At 44.7% G+C, this 16,770-nt stretch overlaps 1 protein-coding gene across 10 annotated transcripts in view; it reads left to right on the top strand.

Moving 5' to 3' along the window:
* The window catches only part of TAX1BP1 (Tax1 binding protein 1), a 702,037-nt gene that overhangs the window by 425,662 nt on the left and 259,605 nt on the right, over positions 1-16,770 (top strand). For all 10 annotated transcript variants that reach the window (XM_078663492.1, XM_078663483.1, XM_078663485.1 and 7 more), the window contains one exon: positions 3,910-4,003. In XM_078663492.1, the coding sequence (XP_078519618.1) occupies positions 3,910-4,003 (94 nt within the window). The remainder of the gene's footprint in view (positions 1-3,909; positions 4,004-16,770) is intronic.

The following is a 16,770-nucleotide window of genomic DNA, read 5'->3' on the forward strand; positions in this document are numbered from 1 at the left end:
ACCTCCACTCTGCTTCACAGTGGGTAACGGCCTGACGCCACGCACTTCTGCGCGTCAGGAAAACGGCGCTTCTCAAGGGCGCCTGCTCCGGGTTCTCACTTCCCGACCCACGAACTTCGGCGGCATACTATATCTCTGGCGGTACTGCCGGGTCACCGCTACCTCCCTGGTATTGTGGGAGTCAAGTATGCTCGCATTTGTGTGGGTTTTTCAGGATTAAAAAAGGATGTTGGCGGCCCAGCTCCAGAGCTCTCAGATCAAGCTACCGCCATGTTCAGCGCGTAGCCACGCCCCCCCATTTCCCCATACTCATTCATTTGCTTTTTATAGACCAAGTATTTTCTCGCATTCTCTATGTACCACACCCCATGAATTTTAGCCCGTGCTCTGGCGACGGCATTTTCTTACTCCAAAAAATTACCTTGTTGTGATATCCCCTGAGTTAATTTACCCTCCGCCTCAGGGCAAAATATAGTTCCTGCATCTCTAATTTGATTTTTCTTTGTTGGTATAGACCAAAACGTAATACTTCGCCCCTAAAGCAAGCTTTAAATGTGTCCCAAACGGTTGCACTAAGGGCAGAGTGTCTGTTAATATAAAAAAAATTCTTGACCCATCAGGACATATGTTCTCTAAAATCATCATTTAAGCAAAGTTTCGGATCAAATGAAAAAACTTTGGGTTGCACATTACGGGCAGGTGCCTCTATTTCTAAAACAATTGGGGCATGGTCAGATGAAATCCTGGGGAATATTTGGACCGAGGCCCCTACTAAAGAAGCCATAGATGCGAAGAAATAATTCAGCCGCACCAACTTCATATGGGGAAAAGAATAAAAAGTGTACCCCGGATCCACAGCATTTAACTTGCCCCATGCATCGACCATTCCGTGATCGTTCAACAAGTAATATAAAGCATTACAAAAACGTGGTTTACGACCTTTATATCTTAGTGGTCCCTCCAGCAATTCCAGATTACTTAAATTGATATTTATAGCCCCACAATTTAGCAACGGTGTTCCTCAAGACGCTAACTCTAGATTTAGATCCTCTAAAATTACTGCCTCATCTAGATTAGACCCGTAAATAGGACACACTGTGTATTTACTGCCCTCAAACCCACACTCAGCCATCGCCCATCGGCCTAACTTACCTGCCAAACATCGGCCCGTAATCTGTACATTGGCTTTAGCTAAAATCGCAAATCCATGGATCATTGAGGACTGCTGAGAGGCCACTACATGTGAGAACCCAAGTTCTTTTAAAATGTGACGTTTACTCCCAAGATATATGCGTCTCTTGGAGACATACCAGATCTGGTTGAATAATTTGCAATTCAGCAGCTACCCTCTTCCTCTTCTTCCAGTTATTGAAGCCTGAGACATTTAACAAACACATTTTTATTCCTTTAGAGACCATTGTGGCACTGAGAAGAGACTCCAAATAAGTACCATAACCAATGTGTTACCATAACAAAACACACACACCCCCTTCGAGACCATAACAGTACCTTATTTTTATTCTTCCTATTTGTTACTGTGGATTCTTTCCCCTTTTTACCCCACCTAAGTGCCCCACCCATGCCCCCCCAGTGTCCCTCCCCCCCACTCCCCCTCCTGTAACAAGGCTTTAGGAGCCATGGTCCTGTAGATCCAAGCTTCCGTGCTTCCCCTGCCCTTGCTTACGAACCCCTCCACACAGGGGAAGGGAAGAAAAACTCCCCGAGTTAGAGGGGAATACAATCACAAATTACTATATAAAAGATAGAAGGAAAAGAAGGAGTATAACCTCTTATTGATAAAAAGAAAAAAGCAGACTGCAGGAAGAGTAAATCGCCAGTAACCTTGTGTAACAGATTAACTAGAGGGCAGTATCCCTAGATAGAATTTAGAAACTTCATTAGTAAAAAATCAAGTACGATCATGAAAAATCACTTTTAACTTTGCCAGGTTCATTAAATATGCTTGAGCCCCTTTGACTTGAAATTGAGTGATCAGCTGCCAAAGGAGCTCAACTGTATGACGGCAGAAATCCGGCCTCACAAAAAATTCAAAATCTTCCCCTGCTCTTTACTTATCGGGGCGTGCCAACTGAAAAACCTCCTCTCTGGCCAAAAAACTATTAAATTAAATTAAAAAAGCCCTAGGTTTAGCATGAGCCTGACCAGCTCGAAGACGGATATTAAAAGGAAACCTATGAGCACGCTCAATCTCTCTGTCCCAGTCCCACCAGGTCAGTTCAGGGAATGCTTTTTTAAACAGTTCTACTCTAAATCTACGCGGGTCCTGCCCTTCTTTCCCCTCCGGGATCTGGAGCACTCAAGTTATTCCTGCGTGCCTGATTCTCTAGGTCCGCCATCTTCCATTGAGTATCTTCCCTGGTGGACTGGATTGCGTCAGTCACTGCCTTTTGTTGTACCAGTTCGTCCTCTAAGGTAGAAATTTGTGTTTCTACCTAGTTAAATCTTGAGACAAAATCAGCATGAGATTTAGTCAATCGCCTAACCGAATTTTGCAATTTACGACAAAGATTTTGGACTCTCTGACTCTCCTCGCGAGTTTCATCCCGATGGGACATAATTGATTGATAAATTAACGAGAGAGAGATGTCTTGTCCAGCGTTTTGTACATGGTCAGCCGTTTGCTGTGCTTTTGCCATATCTCCCTTACTGGCATTCAACTCCAATTTTTTCTGAACAGTGTTGGGGCTACCTGTGTGAGTTCCCCAGACTCCTCCAGAAACAGGCTGCTAAGGTCACTACCGTCAACCACACTCCTCTGTACAGCATATTGGGAAACCAAATCCTCAAAGGATGACGTAGATTGCTCTGACAAGGAGAAAAAGTCCCCTTATTCCGCGTCACGTAAGTGTATTTGGTCATCTCCAAGAGAGTTTGCTGACGAATTAGGTGGTTGAATGCCGCTAACGGCCCGCACTCTATCCCTCCACTACCTCCCATGGCTCAGCTGAAATCCTCAGAGACAGTAGGGGTGCTTTGCGAACTCCCTACTACAGTATTTAACTGGGGTCCCGTGTTAGCAGGCATGACGTCCTCCCCATTGCTGGGTTCAAGGTTAAATGCGGCTTTTCAACATTAGGAGGACCCCCCCATCAATCATCTCAACAGAGTCAACAGAGTCAAAGCCCCCCTCCAAGGTATGCGCAACCTTTTTCCCCTTCCACTTATCCTTCGCTGCGGAGAAAATGGCCGATATCTTTTTTTTTTTTCTCATCACATCCCCCTTAGGTCTTGCTACAGCGACGTCAGTTTTACCAGGCTTGCCCAGGTTAGTCGGGTTGCCCTGAGTTTTCTCTCTCACCTGGGCGTCCGCCTCGGCACGTTCAGCGTTATCGTTTTCTTGTCCACGCGGTCTCCCTCGAGCTCCTTTCGGGGCATTTCCAGCGACGATTCCAGTCCTCCTTCACGTTCACTGGACGACTTCCAAGTGTGCCTTATCCTGCCTGCCTGAAACGCCCACCGGCTGCGTCGGCACCTGGTCAGCCCCGCTGCGAGTCCCAGTAATACTTCCAGCATCGACCGTCCGCGACCGTCCGCAGCAAACACCTCGTATTCTCGGACCAAATACATCTGGCGAGTGTCAAGATAACTCGGTCCACAAGCTTTTGAAAATTTATAGCACACTGCTAAGGCGCCAAAGCATATCTCCAACTCTTTCTCCCTTCCAGCATCAGTTTCGCAAGGTCAGGCAGGAGCGGTCAGCTTACACAGCCAATGCTGCGGACGCCATCTTGCCTCTCCAAGCTCCTTTCATTAGCATTATTTTGAAATGTTGCAAATATATTTTAAAAATTGTGTAACGGTTCTCCAATTCAATTCCGCGAAACCAAAAATTGTAAGTTACCTGTCTTTCTTGTACTTAGGATTTATTGATGTTGTTTCTTTCTTTAGAAAATTGCAGCTAGCCAGCAGTTGGCTGAGTCTTCAGCGAGTAAGGACCATACTCCAGTACTATTTGCTGAAATACAACAGCCTGTGCTTTCAGGTATATAAATTATGTATATTTTTATCATTAGATACAAATTGTCTGCTTGTTGTATCAATTTCTTTGTTCTTTTTTTGTATCAACTGTAGTTTTGCAGGGTGTAAGGGGGCAGTAAGGAAAATAAATAAGAAGTTTTTACCTCCTTTTTTATAGTATGTAGGCTGGCCTTCCTTCAAAATACCCTACAAATGTATAGCACTATTTTATTGCTCTAATTTAGTTTCTTTTGAACCTCTTACATTGTGCCTATTATCAGATATGCACTGGCTGTTATAATGGTGAAACAAGGAAAGATCCTTTGCTATAGCAGAAACGTATAAAATATGGTCTACTAAAAATGTGGGTAAATTAAGGAGACTGAATGATTGGTCCCTATCCTACTAACTTGCCCAAAGTTCACTTCACAAAGATGGCATCTACGGCTTATGAATGAGATGGGTATCAAAAGAATGGGTGAAATGTTGGTATTTTGTTGGAAGACCATTGCATAACTTAAACGTTGTCACAATAATAAGAGATTTTGAAGATTACAGACTACCTTTGTACTATTTCTTGTTCATTGTGCCTTAGGATGAAGGATGACTTGAAAGCTGATCCTGAAGGAGTCCAATTAAATAGGGAGGTTTATTCTGAAACCCCAACAAAGGTTATGGCTCTTGCATAGCAAAAGGCTAGATGTGAGATTGTGCTTGCTATAATCGCTGATCACTAGCCAAACTAGAAACCAGAGTAGGGTGTTAGCCCATCCTTTATAGGTTCTTCAACATTGTGGTGCACTCTCTTTTTAGCAATAGTAGGAAAGCTTAAAGTGTATATTTTGAACAGTAATTGTTGCCGAAATAGTCAATTAGAAAAAGTAAATTTACCAACCTCTTTCTTTGTAAAGTAATCTCTAAACTACACATTGTAGTCTTGTAAGAAAGTGGAATGTCCCTCAACACCTTTATTGAGTTGTTAACTTTCCCTTTTCCCATGATCTCTGAAAGTCTTGGGTAAGAGAATAGTTAACGCTAAATGGGCACTACATAGTGGTACATAATACTACATCCGCAGCACACATGCTTCAACGTAAACATTTCGGACAACCAGAGCTGAAGAAGAATGCTGTGTGTGTTTAGGAGTTCCCAGAGCTTCTCTGCAAACAATTTAAAATATGTAGAATTCATATAGAAACATTATTTTGGCTTATTTGAGCATATCCCCGACTGTACGTATTGTTATCAATATAATATTCTGTGGTTGGTAAAGAAATAGAAACAATGCCTAGATTAATTCCAGAGCAAGCTAAGTGTAGGTACATTTTTATATGTGCATGTTCATGTAGGTGTGTATGTTTGCATATGTATGCCAACAGTCTGGGCATGGGTGTTGTTCATCCTGCTCTTGGATACCAGATTTTGTTTTCTCTGTTGTGTGAAATATTTCTTCTTGGCATTCAAGACTTTGTTGTGATTTCTTGTAGTCAATAGCTATCACTTTATTATATGTCCTGTGCTACACAAGTTGGTGCATTTGGTCTTTCTTTGTCAAAATCTACCATTGTCGTGATTGTAGTAGACAAATTGGTGTAATTCTCTCACCTAAATTTCTTCAGGGTCTACACTCCTCAGAGTTCAATGTACTGACCTTTCCACACAATCATACTCTAGTAGTCTGCTTACTTAATAAAAATTTAACCATTATTTTAGTTGAATATAAAATTGTGAGTGCATTCCTCTGATATTTGCAGCATCCTAATGCAGTGATATTTTCTTGTGATGTTCTTGCTGAGAGTTGTGTATATGTAGAATCCTGAAAGTATCTTTTATTTCTGATAAATTCTGGTATCATCATATATTGGAAGCTGCTTAGTGTTACCAAGGTATCATGTTAAATGTCTGGAACAATCCTATTTTGAAAAAAGCATGAAATGACTCCAGATGTATATATTGCATTTGCCTTATTGTAAAAATAGCCCTGTGTGATCTTTGAGCTAAATATGTTTTTCTTTTAATTAGCAGAGTATTTTAAACTGGTTCGGTTTTCTTTTATTAATTACACGACATGCTTGTCTAGTGCTCTTCCTGTTTTATGTATTTTAGCTTTATATTTGACTTTTGTTGTAAATAAAAACCTTGTTCTCCTCCAGGATGATCTACATTCTAATCCTAATCACTGACAATTTTCACCCACATGCACATTTTCATTAAAAAAAGAAACTGGTGTTGAATGCGGAAATGGTGTAACTATAAATAAAAATATTTCAAGAAAATTAACTCAAATCTTTTCAAATGAAAGGTTAAAGGTAACCGGGAGAATATAGCCTAGCAGGGTGCAGCCTGATAGATTGGGCAAACTGATGCTTTTCCTGTAGAGTATAGTACACCACCAGTATCTCAGCATGCCCCTTTAGTGGCAGTTAAGCAAGTTCTGTTTTCTGGCTCCAGGTGAGAGGATCCTGAAGCACTTAACTGTATGATTTTACGTTTTTTTTTTCTTCTTCTTTTAAAAACTTTCCAAACCTTCACAAAACACTTTCACTCTGCGTCTTTAAGGACACAGTATATTTGTTCTGTTTTCTAACAAGAAAGAAATTCTTCACAACATGACTTCCCTTTTTGTGATGTGTCCTGCTTTTGGAAGAAGAAATACCCAAACAGATTGTCACAATACCCATATTGCGAGCCTTCACAGCTCCCATCATCTAGGCTCCTCAAAAGTTTGGCAAAAAATGTTCACCAAGATTTTGAAGGACAGGGTGAAGTTCAGACTGCATCTATTGCAGGACGAACTGCACAGGTATGAAGATTCAGTGTCTGGAAGATCTAGGTGATGTGAAGAGGGATATCCATCTACCACAGCTTCTTACACGAGTTCCAGGGGCTCCTTGTGAGGGATATGTAAAGATAGATCTCACAAGAAAAAATGTGGGAGCACACCACTTCAAGATCCATGATGTCAAAGGTAGGCTCAGTAACACACAGTCAAGACATCTCTCGATGTAAAAGGAAACAGACATGTTGGCATCAAAATCTAGGTAGACTATATTGAAGGCTTTTTTTACCCCAAAGATTGCACTGGCGACAAGAGAGACAACATCTAATTGATTTTCCATCTATTGATGCATATGATGGTTTCAGTCTACTCCAGGATATATTCTTCAGTTTCAAGCAGTCTCTCCACTGGTTGTGCGATCTTATACCTCTGCTTTTAGATCCCATTCCCCAGAGCAGATGAATGGTCCACTTCTACTACCTGATGTAATATTCTCACCTTTTCCTCTGGATGTTCCTCAAACTGGGATGGATCCTCAGCCAACTTTACCCCCTACACCAACCGAGGGCCCCGTATCTCCACTTATGTGTCAGAACCTGGTGCACTAAGAGGGAGATGTCAAACTTGGAGGACACTTTCCAGGCATCCTCACCAAAGGAGACATCGCCCTTCCAGTACTTGAAGGTGTACCATCTCTTTTCACCGGTGTTCAGGATCAAGATATTCAAGATTCTGCACAGTCAGAAATTTCACTGGTTTCCTCTCTGACTTGGCAAAAACGTACATAGAAAAAGACTCTGTATCCTGGGTCCATGAAGTTATTACCCGTTACTGGGAGAACATTTTTAATCCACTAGATTTGGTTTGAGGACTTCAGCCGGCTTCGCAGATTCTGGTCCTCGAGTACCCGATCACCAAATTCTGACATACTCGTTCTATGTGTCTCGGTGTTTATTGTTAGGAATAGGCTTGTTTGGCAGCTGCACTGTCAAACAAAGACCTAGACACCATTAACAAAGCAGTAGGTCTGGCTTATAAGTGAAAATTCTTTTTCTGTCTCTGATGATTTTAAGCATTTATTAAATCAACATAAATGCACTCTGTTATGAATTCTTGCACACATTCAACCACCCAATAAATCATTCTTCAATTCACCTACTTACCTATCTACAATAAAACAGACACACAAATGCAACAAGCAAATGCAAAATAAATTAAAAAAATAAACGTATTAAAAAGAAGACATGCCAGCACTTAAACTTAGTTTGCACACTTACAAATCAAAAATAAAATCAAACTATCCAGTAGTCAGCTGTCCTTCCAGTTGCATTGTATATAGTCAATCACTGTCTTAAAGTTCCAACATAGATTCTATGAAGAGCATAGTACACAAGCATGTGGCTGAGATTGTACACAAGCATGTGGCTGAGATTGTGCCATGGGTCTTTTCAATGCAATTAAGCTGTTCACTTGTTCTCTGGCTGGCTTTTTCTTGTCATTGAGCTGAATTGGGTGTGCAAGAGGCCACCTGGAAGACAAATCTAATGGCACTTTAAGCCTATCAGAACAGCTCTCTAGAGTCCTCCTCAACCAATGACACTTTCAAAATACTGGTCTAATGCCATTTGCTATGATCAGACATTGCAACCTTTTGTAACTTTAGCCTTTTCTTACTAGCTAGGGAGCGAAATATTTTAAACCATTAGCTCTTCAGTCCTGAGGGTAGGGTGCTTGGTTATGAGTGTGAGGGTGTCTCTGCATGAGCAGGACACCCCTAGAATCATGCAGGGACACCCCTAGAAACCCCCGAGCGGATTGTCCTGGCTTTGTAATTGCAGTCAGCCGTTTTAATACATATGGTGGACATCAGTTATTACAAGATGACTAACTATATAGGCACTGCACCGAATCCTGTCATGTTTGGTATCAAACATGTTGGAATTAAACCCCAACATCGATTCTAGTTTTGGAAATATGATCCCATGCACTGGGAGCCCTTGGGATACCTCCCTGTACTACCGGTAACAGCCTTTCAGGGTTCTGCCCTTCTGCTGCTGAGCCAAGCTTGATCAACAAAATAATAATGCCTCGGGATAGATAACCTCACTTAACAGTAAGATGAAGCGATACCTAAATTATCTCTTCCTGTGGACACAATTCCCTAGAGAACTCTATATATATATTTTAAACCATCAATAGTCAAAGGCAATTCAGTATAGACACACGTGCTCCTCATTAAAGCATACTTTGCTGTATTTATTCCATCAATTCTGTGAAAAGTCAAAAGAAAGTAATCTTTTCTTTTTATACATATATATTAACAAACAAACATATACATCACGTAAACATATACATATTCACATATTTACATTTAAACATACAAACACAAAGTATATATTTTCTTTTGCTCTCTTCGCCCATTTCATCAATAAGGATGCTCCTTAAATTATTCCATATTGAGCATTCACTTAAATAATAGATCACCCTGCTGGAGCAACTCAGAGGTTTATTACTCCAACCTCAGCGAGTAGCGAGTCCGCCACTGAATCATCAGGAGTGGTCGACCATTGGAGGTAGGAGATAAAAGGAACCCATATGTCAGGGGGCATACTGGCAGTCGGCATCAGAACCCAAAATTCGCCTAGGAGGCATGTCTGGGGGTCAGGAGAGATGTGTTCAAGTGTTATGTCCCTAATAGCTGCACACACCTGCCAGAATGATAAAACCCTGGGGCATGACCAGGCCTGGTGAGCAAAATCCGTGCCAGGAGTTGCGCAGCGCGCGCATCCATTGTTGTTGCTTAGGCTCATCTTGTGTAATGATGCAGGGGTGCAGTAGAGTCGAGGAAGATATTTAAAATGGATGAGCCTCAGACGATGGTTGGGGGAGAGGTGCCTGATTTGGTTGCAGCAGTAGAGCCAGTGCTCAGGATGGAGGCCTCTGCCTAAGTCTGTGCTCATCGCAGTGCAGGCGCGTTCTGTGTTGGTGGGGGAGGCTGTCAGCGTAAGAGCGTATAGTCTAGTGACCAACTTCTGCGGGGAGCTAGAGGAGTGGACTAGCTCAAGGGCGGCATTGGACTGTGGAGCGTGTGGGAACGCGGAGTTGTCTTCTCTGCATGTCACCCGAATTTGATAATAAAGCAACTTGTCAAGGGGGGCTGTGTAGTCACGGGGGGTAAAGAACTTGTTGTTGGTATAGATGTCCGCTATGTTGGTAATACCTAGGTGAACTGCACGGCAGGCCATGCCTGCTGTCTGTAGTGGGGGGAATGATGGGTTGTTAGCGAGTTGGATGGAAGGTGCATATAGCGAGCCAGCACCAGTGTATTTACGCAGCCTGTCCCAGGCCCAACGCAAGCATTCAACCGTGTCGATCTCACCACGGGGGGTTTGGGTGGGAGGAATAGTGCGGCCCTGGAACGGCGATGTCTGCCTCCACTGCCACGTGAGGCTGGAAAGGCGTGGGACGGAGCCACAGAGAGTCCGCCTACCACCGTACAAGTCAGAGGCCACCGAAGTCATCTGCGGCGTCCCTCAAGGATCCTCACTGAGCCCCACCCTCTTCAACGTCTACATGAGCCCCCTCGCGGCCATCGCACGCCAACACAACCTCAACATAATCTCCTACGCCGACGACACCCAGCTGATCCTCTCCCTGACCAACGACCCCGCCACCGCCAGAGCCAACCTGCACGAAGGGATGAGAGAGGTAGCCGAATGGATGACGACCAGCTGCCTGAAACTGAACTCGGACAAGACGGAGGTCCTCATCCTGGGCTCCTCGCCCTCCGCCTGGGACGACTCCTGGTGGCCCCCCGCCCTGGGCACCGCACCCAAACCGACGGACCACGCACGTAACCTGGGCTTCATCCTGGACTCCTCCCTCTCCATGACCAGACAAGTAAACGCCGTCTCCTCGTCCTGCTTCAACATCCTGCGCATGCTACGCAAGATCTTCCGGTGGATCCCCACCGAGACGAGGAAGACGGTCACCCAGGCCCTCGTCACCAGCCGACTGGACTACGGCAACGCCCTTTACGCCGGAACCACCGCCAAGCTCCAGAAGAGACTCCAGCGGATCCAGAACGCCTCGGCCAGACTCATCCTCGACATCCCCCGACGCAGCCACATCTCCGGACACCTGAGAGATCTGCATTGGCTCCCGGTCAACAAGAGAATCACCTTCCGTCTCCTCACCCACGCACACAAAGCCCTACACGACCAAGGCCCGAGCTACCTCAACAACCGGATCAACTTCTACACTCCCAAGCGCCTCCTCAGATCAACCAGCCACGCCCTCGCCGCCGTCCCCCGCATCCGAAGAGCGACAACAGGAGGAAGGTCCTTCTCCTACCTGGCCGCCAAGACCTGGAACTCACTCCCGACCGACCTACGCCTGACCCAAGACCACCTCTCCTTTAGGAAGAAGCTCAAGACCTGGCTGTTCGAGCAGTAACGGCACCCCCCCCCCAACCCAGCGCCTTGAGACCATACGGGTGAGTAGTGCGCTCTACAAATGACCTGATTGATTGATTGATTGATTGAAAGATGGAGAAAGCTGGCTTGAGCACACAGCGCATAAAGTTTGATGTCTGGGGCCCCCATGCCGCCTCGCGCCAGTGGTAGTGTTAGAATATCATAAGCGATTCTAGGTTGGCATCCGGCCCAGATCAAAGTGATAATATTAGAGCAAAGTTTTTGAAAAAATTGCGACATGAGGGATGGGAATGTTTAAAAAGAGGTGTAGGAATTTCAGGAGTACCACCATTTTAGCAATGGCAATGCGCCCAGCTAATGACCAGGGGAGTTTTTACCACACGCGGATCTTTGTTTCCAGCCCGTCCATGGTGCTGCCAAAAAAGGACTTCCAAAAAACGTTAACGTCCCTACTCAGCCAGATAACGAGGTATCCGTTAGGGCCAGACGCCCAAACAAAAGGGTTGTCCGGGGTGAAGGGCTTTGTAGCATCTGTGAGCGGAAAAAGGACCGACTTACTCCAGTTGACCTGGATTCCAGAAGGGCAACCAAAACGCACTACTTCTCTGCTCTGCTACGAGAGTGCGTGCCGAAGCGGATGCCCCGGTGGGTGTGATGTTGGAGCAAACGCGCCGCCAGGGGCTCCATTGCGATGGCAAAGAGCATAGGGGAGAGGGGACAGCCCTACCTAATACCCCTTGAGATAGCGTTGAGGGCAGCCTTTAATTGTACTAGCTACTGTTGGGACCTGACCAGAGATGGTCTAGTGTCCAGTAACCACTGAAGGACTTCTCTGCTCTCCATCTGGGGAATGTTTTTATACAGTGACTCAATGCTGAGTGTTACAAGGATGTTGTGTCCAGGGTTGAACTCCATATTCTGTATTAAGTTGATCAAGTATGTACTGTCTTGTACATAGTTATATATTTCTGGTACAAAGTCCTTAATAAAGAGGTTGATGTATTCCACCAGTGGTTCCAGTATAGAGCTGCAACCACAGACTATAGGTCTCCCTGGGAGATTTAGAGAGTCTTTGCGAGCCATTGGTATGGTATACAGGACTGGTGTTCTGGGGCTCATTTTGAAAATGATCGATGTCTTCCAGAGGGGCTGCCTCCCCGGCAGTGTGCTGCTGAGAGTAAAGGCAGATTCTGGCAGTGATTTCCGTAGCAGAGGTAAACTCTGTCCCCTCTGCTTACAGGTTCTCCTCTTTAAGAATCCACCCTTGGATTCCACCAGACTCTTGCACAGCCATCTCCAGCAGCATCTTCTGTGAAGTCCTTTATTGTGGTCTGCTGTGGTTTCCGACGTCACTTTCTACCCATGCACCCAGCTTCCCCGGTGAAGGTATCTTGGTTCCTGGGGTATTCACGGGTGGGGTAACTCTCAATCTTTTGTCTTGCAGGAGGTTTATTCAGGGTCCACTGGGAAGGGTCCTTCTTAAAAACTGCAACTGCGACTTCCCCTTTGACTTCTATTGTGCACACAGCTGTGTTTCCACTCTGCACTCAGCCTCCGTGGGGTTCCTGGGTACTTACCTTGGGTAGTTCCTTGTGTCCTCAGCTCCTCTGAGTCTCCTGGTCCAAGTTCCGACTCCGGTCACAGTTCGCATTCAACTTTTTGGACATATGATTTGATCTTCACCTGCAGACCACTGTATTGTGCGCTCTTTTCCTTATTGTAATGAAAGTATTGTTGTGTATCAGTGTTGATCAGTGTTGGAGATATATCAATATGTTAGTGAGTGTTGTGTAAGAAATAGACATTTTTATATATACACTGTGTGGTTCTTTTTTGTTTAATCTACACTACATGATAAAACTGGTAAAACAAGCTACTTAACACTCCTTCAAGATAAGCCCGAAGGCTGCGCTCCACACCTACCACTTTGAGCGCTTTCTATAGTTATCAAAGACCACTAAAATCAGGGTTGTCTGGATTAGTGGAAGGTGCATCACTTAAATAAGTGAGCAGCATATACTAAATCACCCTCCTACACCAACGTTTTGTGACATTTGAAGCCATTTATACAGTGTAAGTGGCTCCTAAGGCAACGTATGTAGAGGTTAAGAATATTGTGGAAAAAATATCGAAGATCAGAACATAAAGAGGAAAGTGCATATAGACGAAGTATACATTTAGTCTGCCTAACTTCGCTGTGTAGTCATTAATAGTAGGCATCCAGAAGTGGTGTACCGGCTGATTGGCTCTGGGTTTACATTAGGGCCCAGGACTAGTTGCGTGAAGTCATCCATTAGAATTGTTTCCCTGGACTACTGGTCGACTGGCAAGGAGGGAAGGAAGAAGTTCCTGTCTGCATCTCTTTGGTGCTTCATGCATTACTACTTCAAACAGATACTCCCCACTAACAGGTTTGGATACTTATGATTGACTTGCATGCACCCGTATGGCACAGCAGGAGTTCTTAACACTGACTAATGGAGAGGCTGAACCTGGCCCAGTGACTACCACAAATTCCCCGTAGGTAGAATCCAGTTTAAGCTTATTGGAAGTCATTAGCGAGGACGATTTGTGTCAACAAAATAAGTATAGTAATCAGGGACTGGTTATATCTGCTGCTCCTTGTACTTCCATTGGTCCCAACTCCATTGACTTGTTACCTCCTTCGACCAAGCTTGTTTCTTGTAACCTAGCTGGTATCAATAACAAATTGGTCTGCCCTGTGTGGTGTTGTTTTGTGGACTGGTGTTATATATTCCTGTTCCAGCAAACATGAGCTATCTTGCCACAATCTCTGCCTGGGTTTGTTTGTTATGATCGACCTGCTCAATCGTCTGGAAAGGGCAGGCCATTGTACTTCCGAGCTGATTGATCTTGGGTCCCCCAATATACTATTTATGCATTTGCAATTTTCAGACTTTTTTTTCATTATGATTGTATAATGTCTATTGTGTGGACACAAGGGCAGCATGTCTGTTATATCTGCTATTGCTGTTAACGAGCACCTTTTGTGTCTCCCTGTAGATGCCTATAGAATTGTGGCTAGGGATTTTTACTAACTTTGAGCCTCTTGGTATTACCAGTGAAGCTCTTAGTGTAGAAGGGGATGAAGCATGGGCAATTCCGAAGCTCACACGCCAACCGATTAAAACATGGTCAGCTGCAGTCCTGCAATTTAACTTTTTTACCCTAAATAATGGCCTTCTGTCTGTAATCGGAGGACACCATCAAACAAAGAAGGAAAGGTTACCTTTAACAGGCAAGGTGGGGCTAACCATATTGGCTATATTTTGATCGATGTAATGCTGTGATCATTGGTACTCGACATGGAGTTAGTATCTAGGCAGGATAGCGACCATATTGCCTTAACCCTCTCCCTAAGCCCATTGGGCCCAAGTAGTGCACCTCTTGACCAAGAACCCCTCGATAGGAGGCTTCTTCGATCTAGTAATAGACGTAGGCTGAGATGGTGTGTTATTGCTGCTAACCCTGCCTTACAGGATCAGTTGTACGAGGCCATTGCTATCGCTTTGGAAGCATTGTTGATACTAGGAGCGAATGTATACATAGCTTCAGCATGGGGTGCCCTTACTGATATTCACAGTACCCTGTTTCCTAGCATAAAGTATCTTTCAGTGGTAGAAGCTAAGGTTCTGCCCAAATGGGCTGACATGGTCAAATAGTTCAACAAAGCATGTCGACTAGCTAGGCGCGCCCTAATGGTTGCTATTGTGGGAGGGGTGGGACCAGAACAACTATACAGTAAGCCAGAGCTTTGTATAAAGCTGTAATGGGCAGTGCCAAAAGAGACCATGAAAAATGCTAAATGGGAGGCTTTATTTGCTGCAAACAAAGAGAAAAGACCATTGTTCCTTTTGGCAATTAGTGATTGATGCTTGGGTTGAACATTTTACAAGCCTCTATGCCCAGGATGGGAGAAGCAACGAGGGGGGCCTGTTCCCAATTGCTAGCCCGACATTGAATCCAACTAAAGAGGCAAATGAGGCACTGATTTTGGCCTCACACGCTAAAGGCCTGACCACCATGGGGGAGTGAGAAAAGAGTCCCAATCATCTAATGTATTCCCTCTTGTTGCCCCGTCCCTTCAGATTGATCATGTCGCTAGCCCATCACATTAAATAAAGTTTACGCAGCCATTCACTGGATGATACCAGGGAAAGCACCGGGGCTTGACAAGGTGCCTGGGGACCTGTTTAAAGCTGAGATTTGGTGCCCTTATATATGTTCGGTCCCGTCAAATTATCGCCCCATTAGTCTTATTGACAGCCCACAGAAGCTTTTTAGTCGAATTGTACTGAGTAGATTGCAAGCCTGGATTGAGGAAGTGGATATGTTGACACCCCTCCAAGGAGGCTTTAGGGCTGGGACAAGTACCACCGACCAAGTGCTACAACTACAGCTAGTCTATTGGAAATATGTTACTTTCGGGGGAGGGTGTCTTTACGTCATTTGTCAACTTTTTAGGGAAGGTCTGTGGGCAGTTTTAACCAGCATGGGGTACCAAAATACTTAATTGACATGTTCAGGAGACTACACCTGGACAACTATGCCCAAGTTAGGTACAGCCCCTCAGGAGAATTTGCCGTTCCCATGCCAGTCACTCGGGGTGAGACAAGGGTGTGTACAGGTCCCTACTTTGTTTCTGGTATAGATCAATGACTTGGTTAACATGCTAGAACATTGCAAGCATGACTCTCTATGTCTGGCCAACAGGAAAGTCGCGGCCCTCCTGTTTTTGGACAACAGGTTACCGGTCTTGAGATTCCCAGTGGGTATCCAAAATCTTCTGGATCTCTTCGGAGTCTTCTGCAGGCAGAGCGGGATGGAGATCAATACTAGCAAAACCAAGTACATCGTATTTAACCCTTGTAAGACGGCTAGATCGCACCCAGTTCTTAATGATACCCATTTGGAGAGGCTCCGCATCTTTGAATATCTGGGGCTAAGTCTCAACGAGCAACTTGGCTGGTCACCCCAGATCCAGAAGGCTAAACTCAGATTAGAACATTATACTGGTGGCCTTCTGAGAGCTTTAAAAGAATCCAGTTTTTGTTCGATGACAACGTATTGCCAATTTCCAACTTGTAACTTTTCGGGGGAGTAGGGGGTCCTTGTATGACGGGGAGCTCTGAGGGCATGCTAATGTCAACGATCTGGAGTTGACTGAAAATAGTTTCCCCCGGCTGCTCACCCTAGCACTCCACTGGTACCACTTCATTTAGATCTTGGCATTTGCTGCTGTACTGAAGGAGGATCTGGTCTTCAGTTGTTTTATTACAATATTGGGTAGGCGTGGAAGAGATTATGAAACTTTCCGGGGCCACCAGAATTCCTTGGTTGGGTTTTATTAACTACACACTTGAGGAGGAATTGGGTGCGGAGACGTGAGCTCATCTGGAAATGTCTAAGTCTACGCTGAAGGAGCAGTATTGGAGACATGTAGATGGCAGATTGCTCCAGAATGAGGGAGCAGATACTCTATTATCTTTTTGGAATTTAAAGACACATATCTTCTGGAGGGGGACATGGATATAACTGAGACTCCAGGAAGTTCCG

The sequence above is a fragment of the Lissotriton helveticus genome, chromosome 10, assembly GCF_964261635.1.
Source record: "Lissotriton helveticus chromosome 10, aLisHel1.1, whole genome shotgun sequence".
NCBI lineage: Eukaryota > Metazoa > Chordata > Amphibia > Caudata > Salamandridae > Lissotriton > Lissotriton helveticus.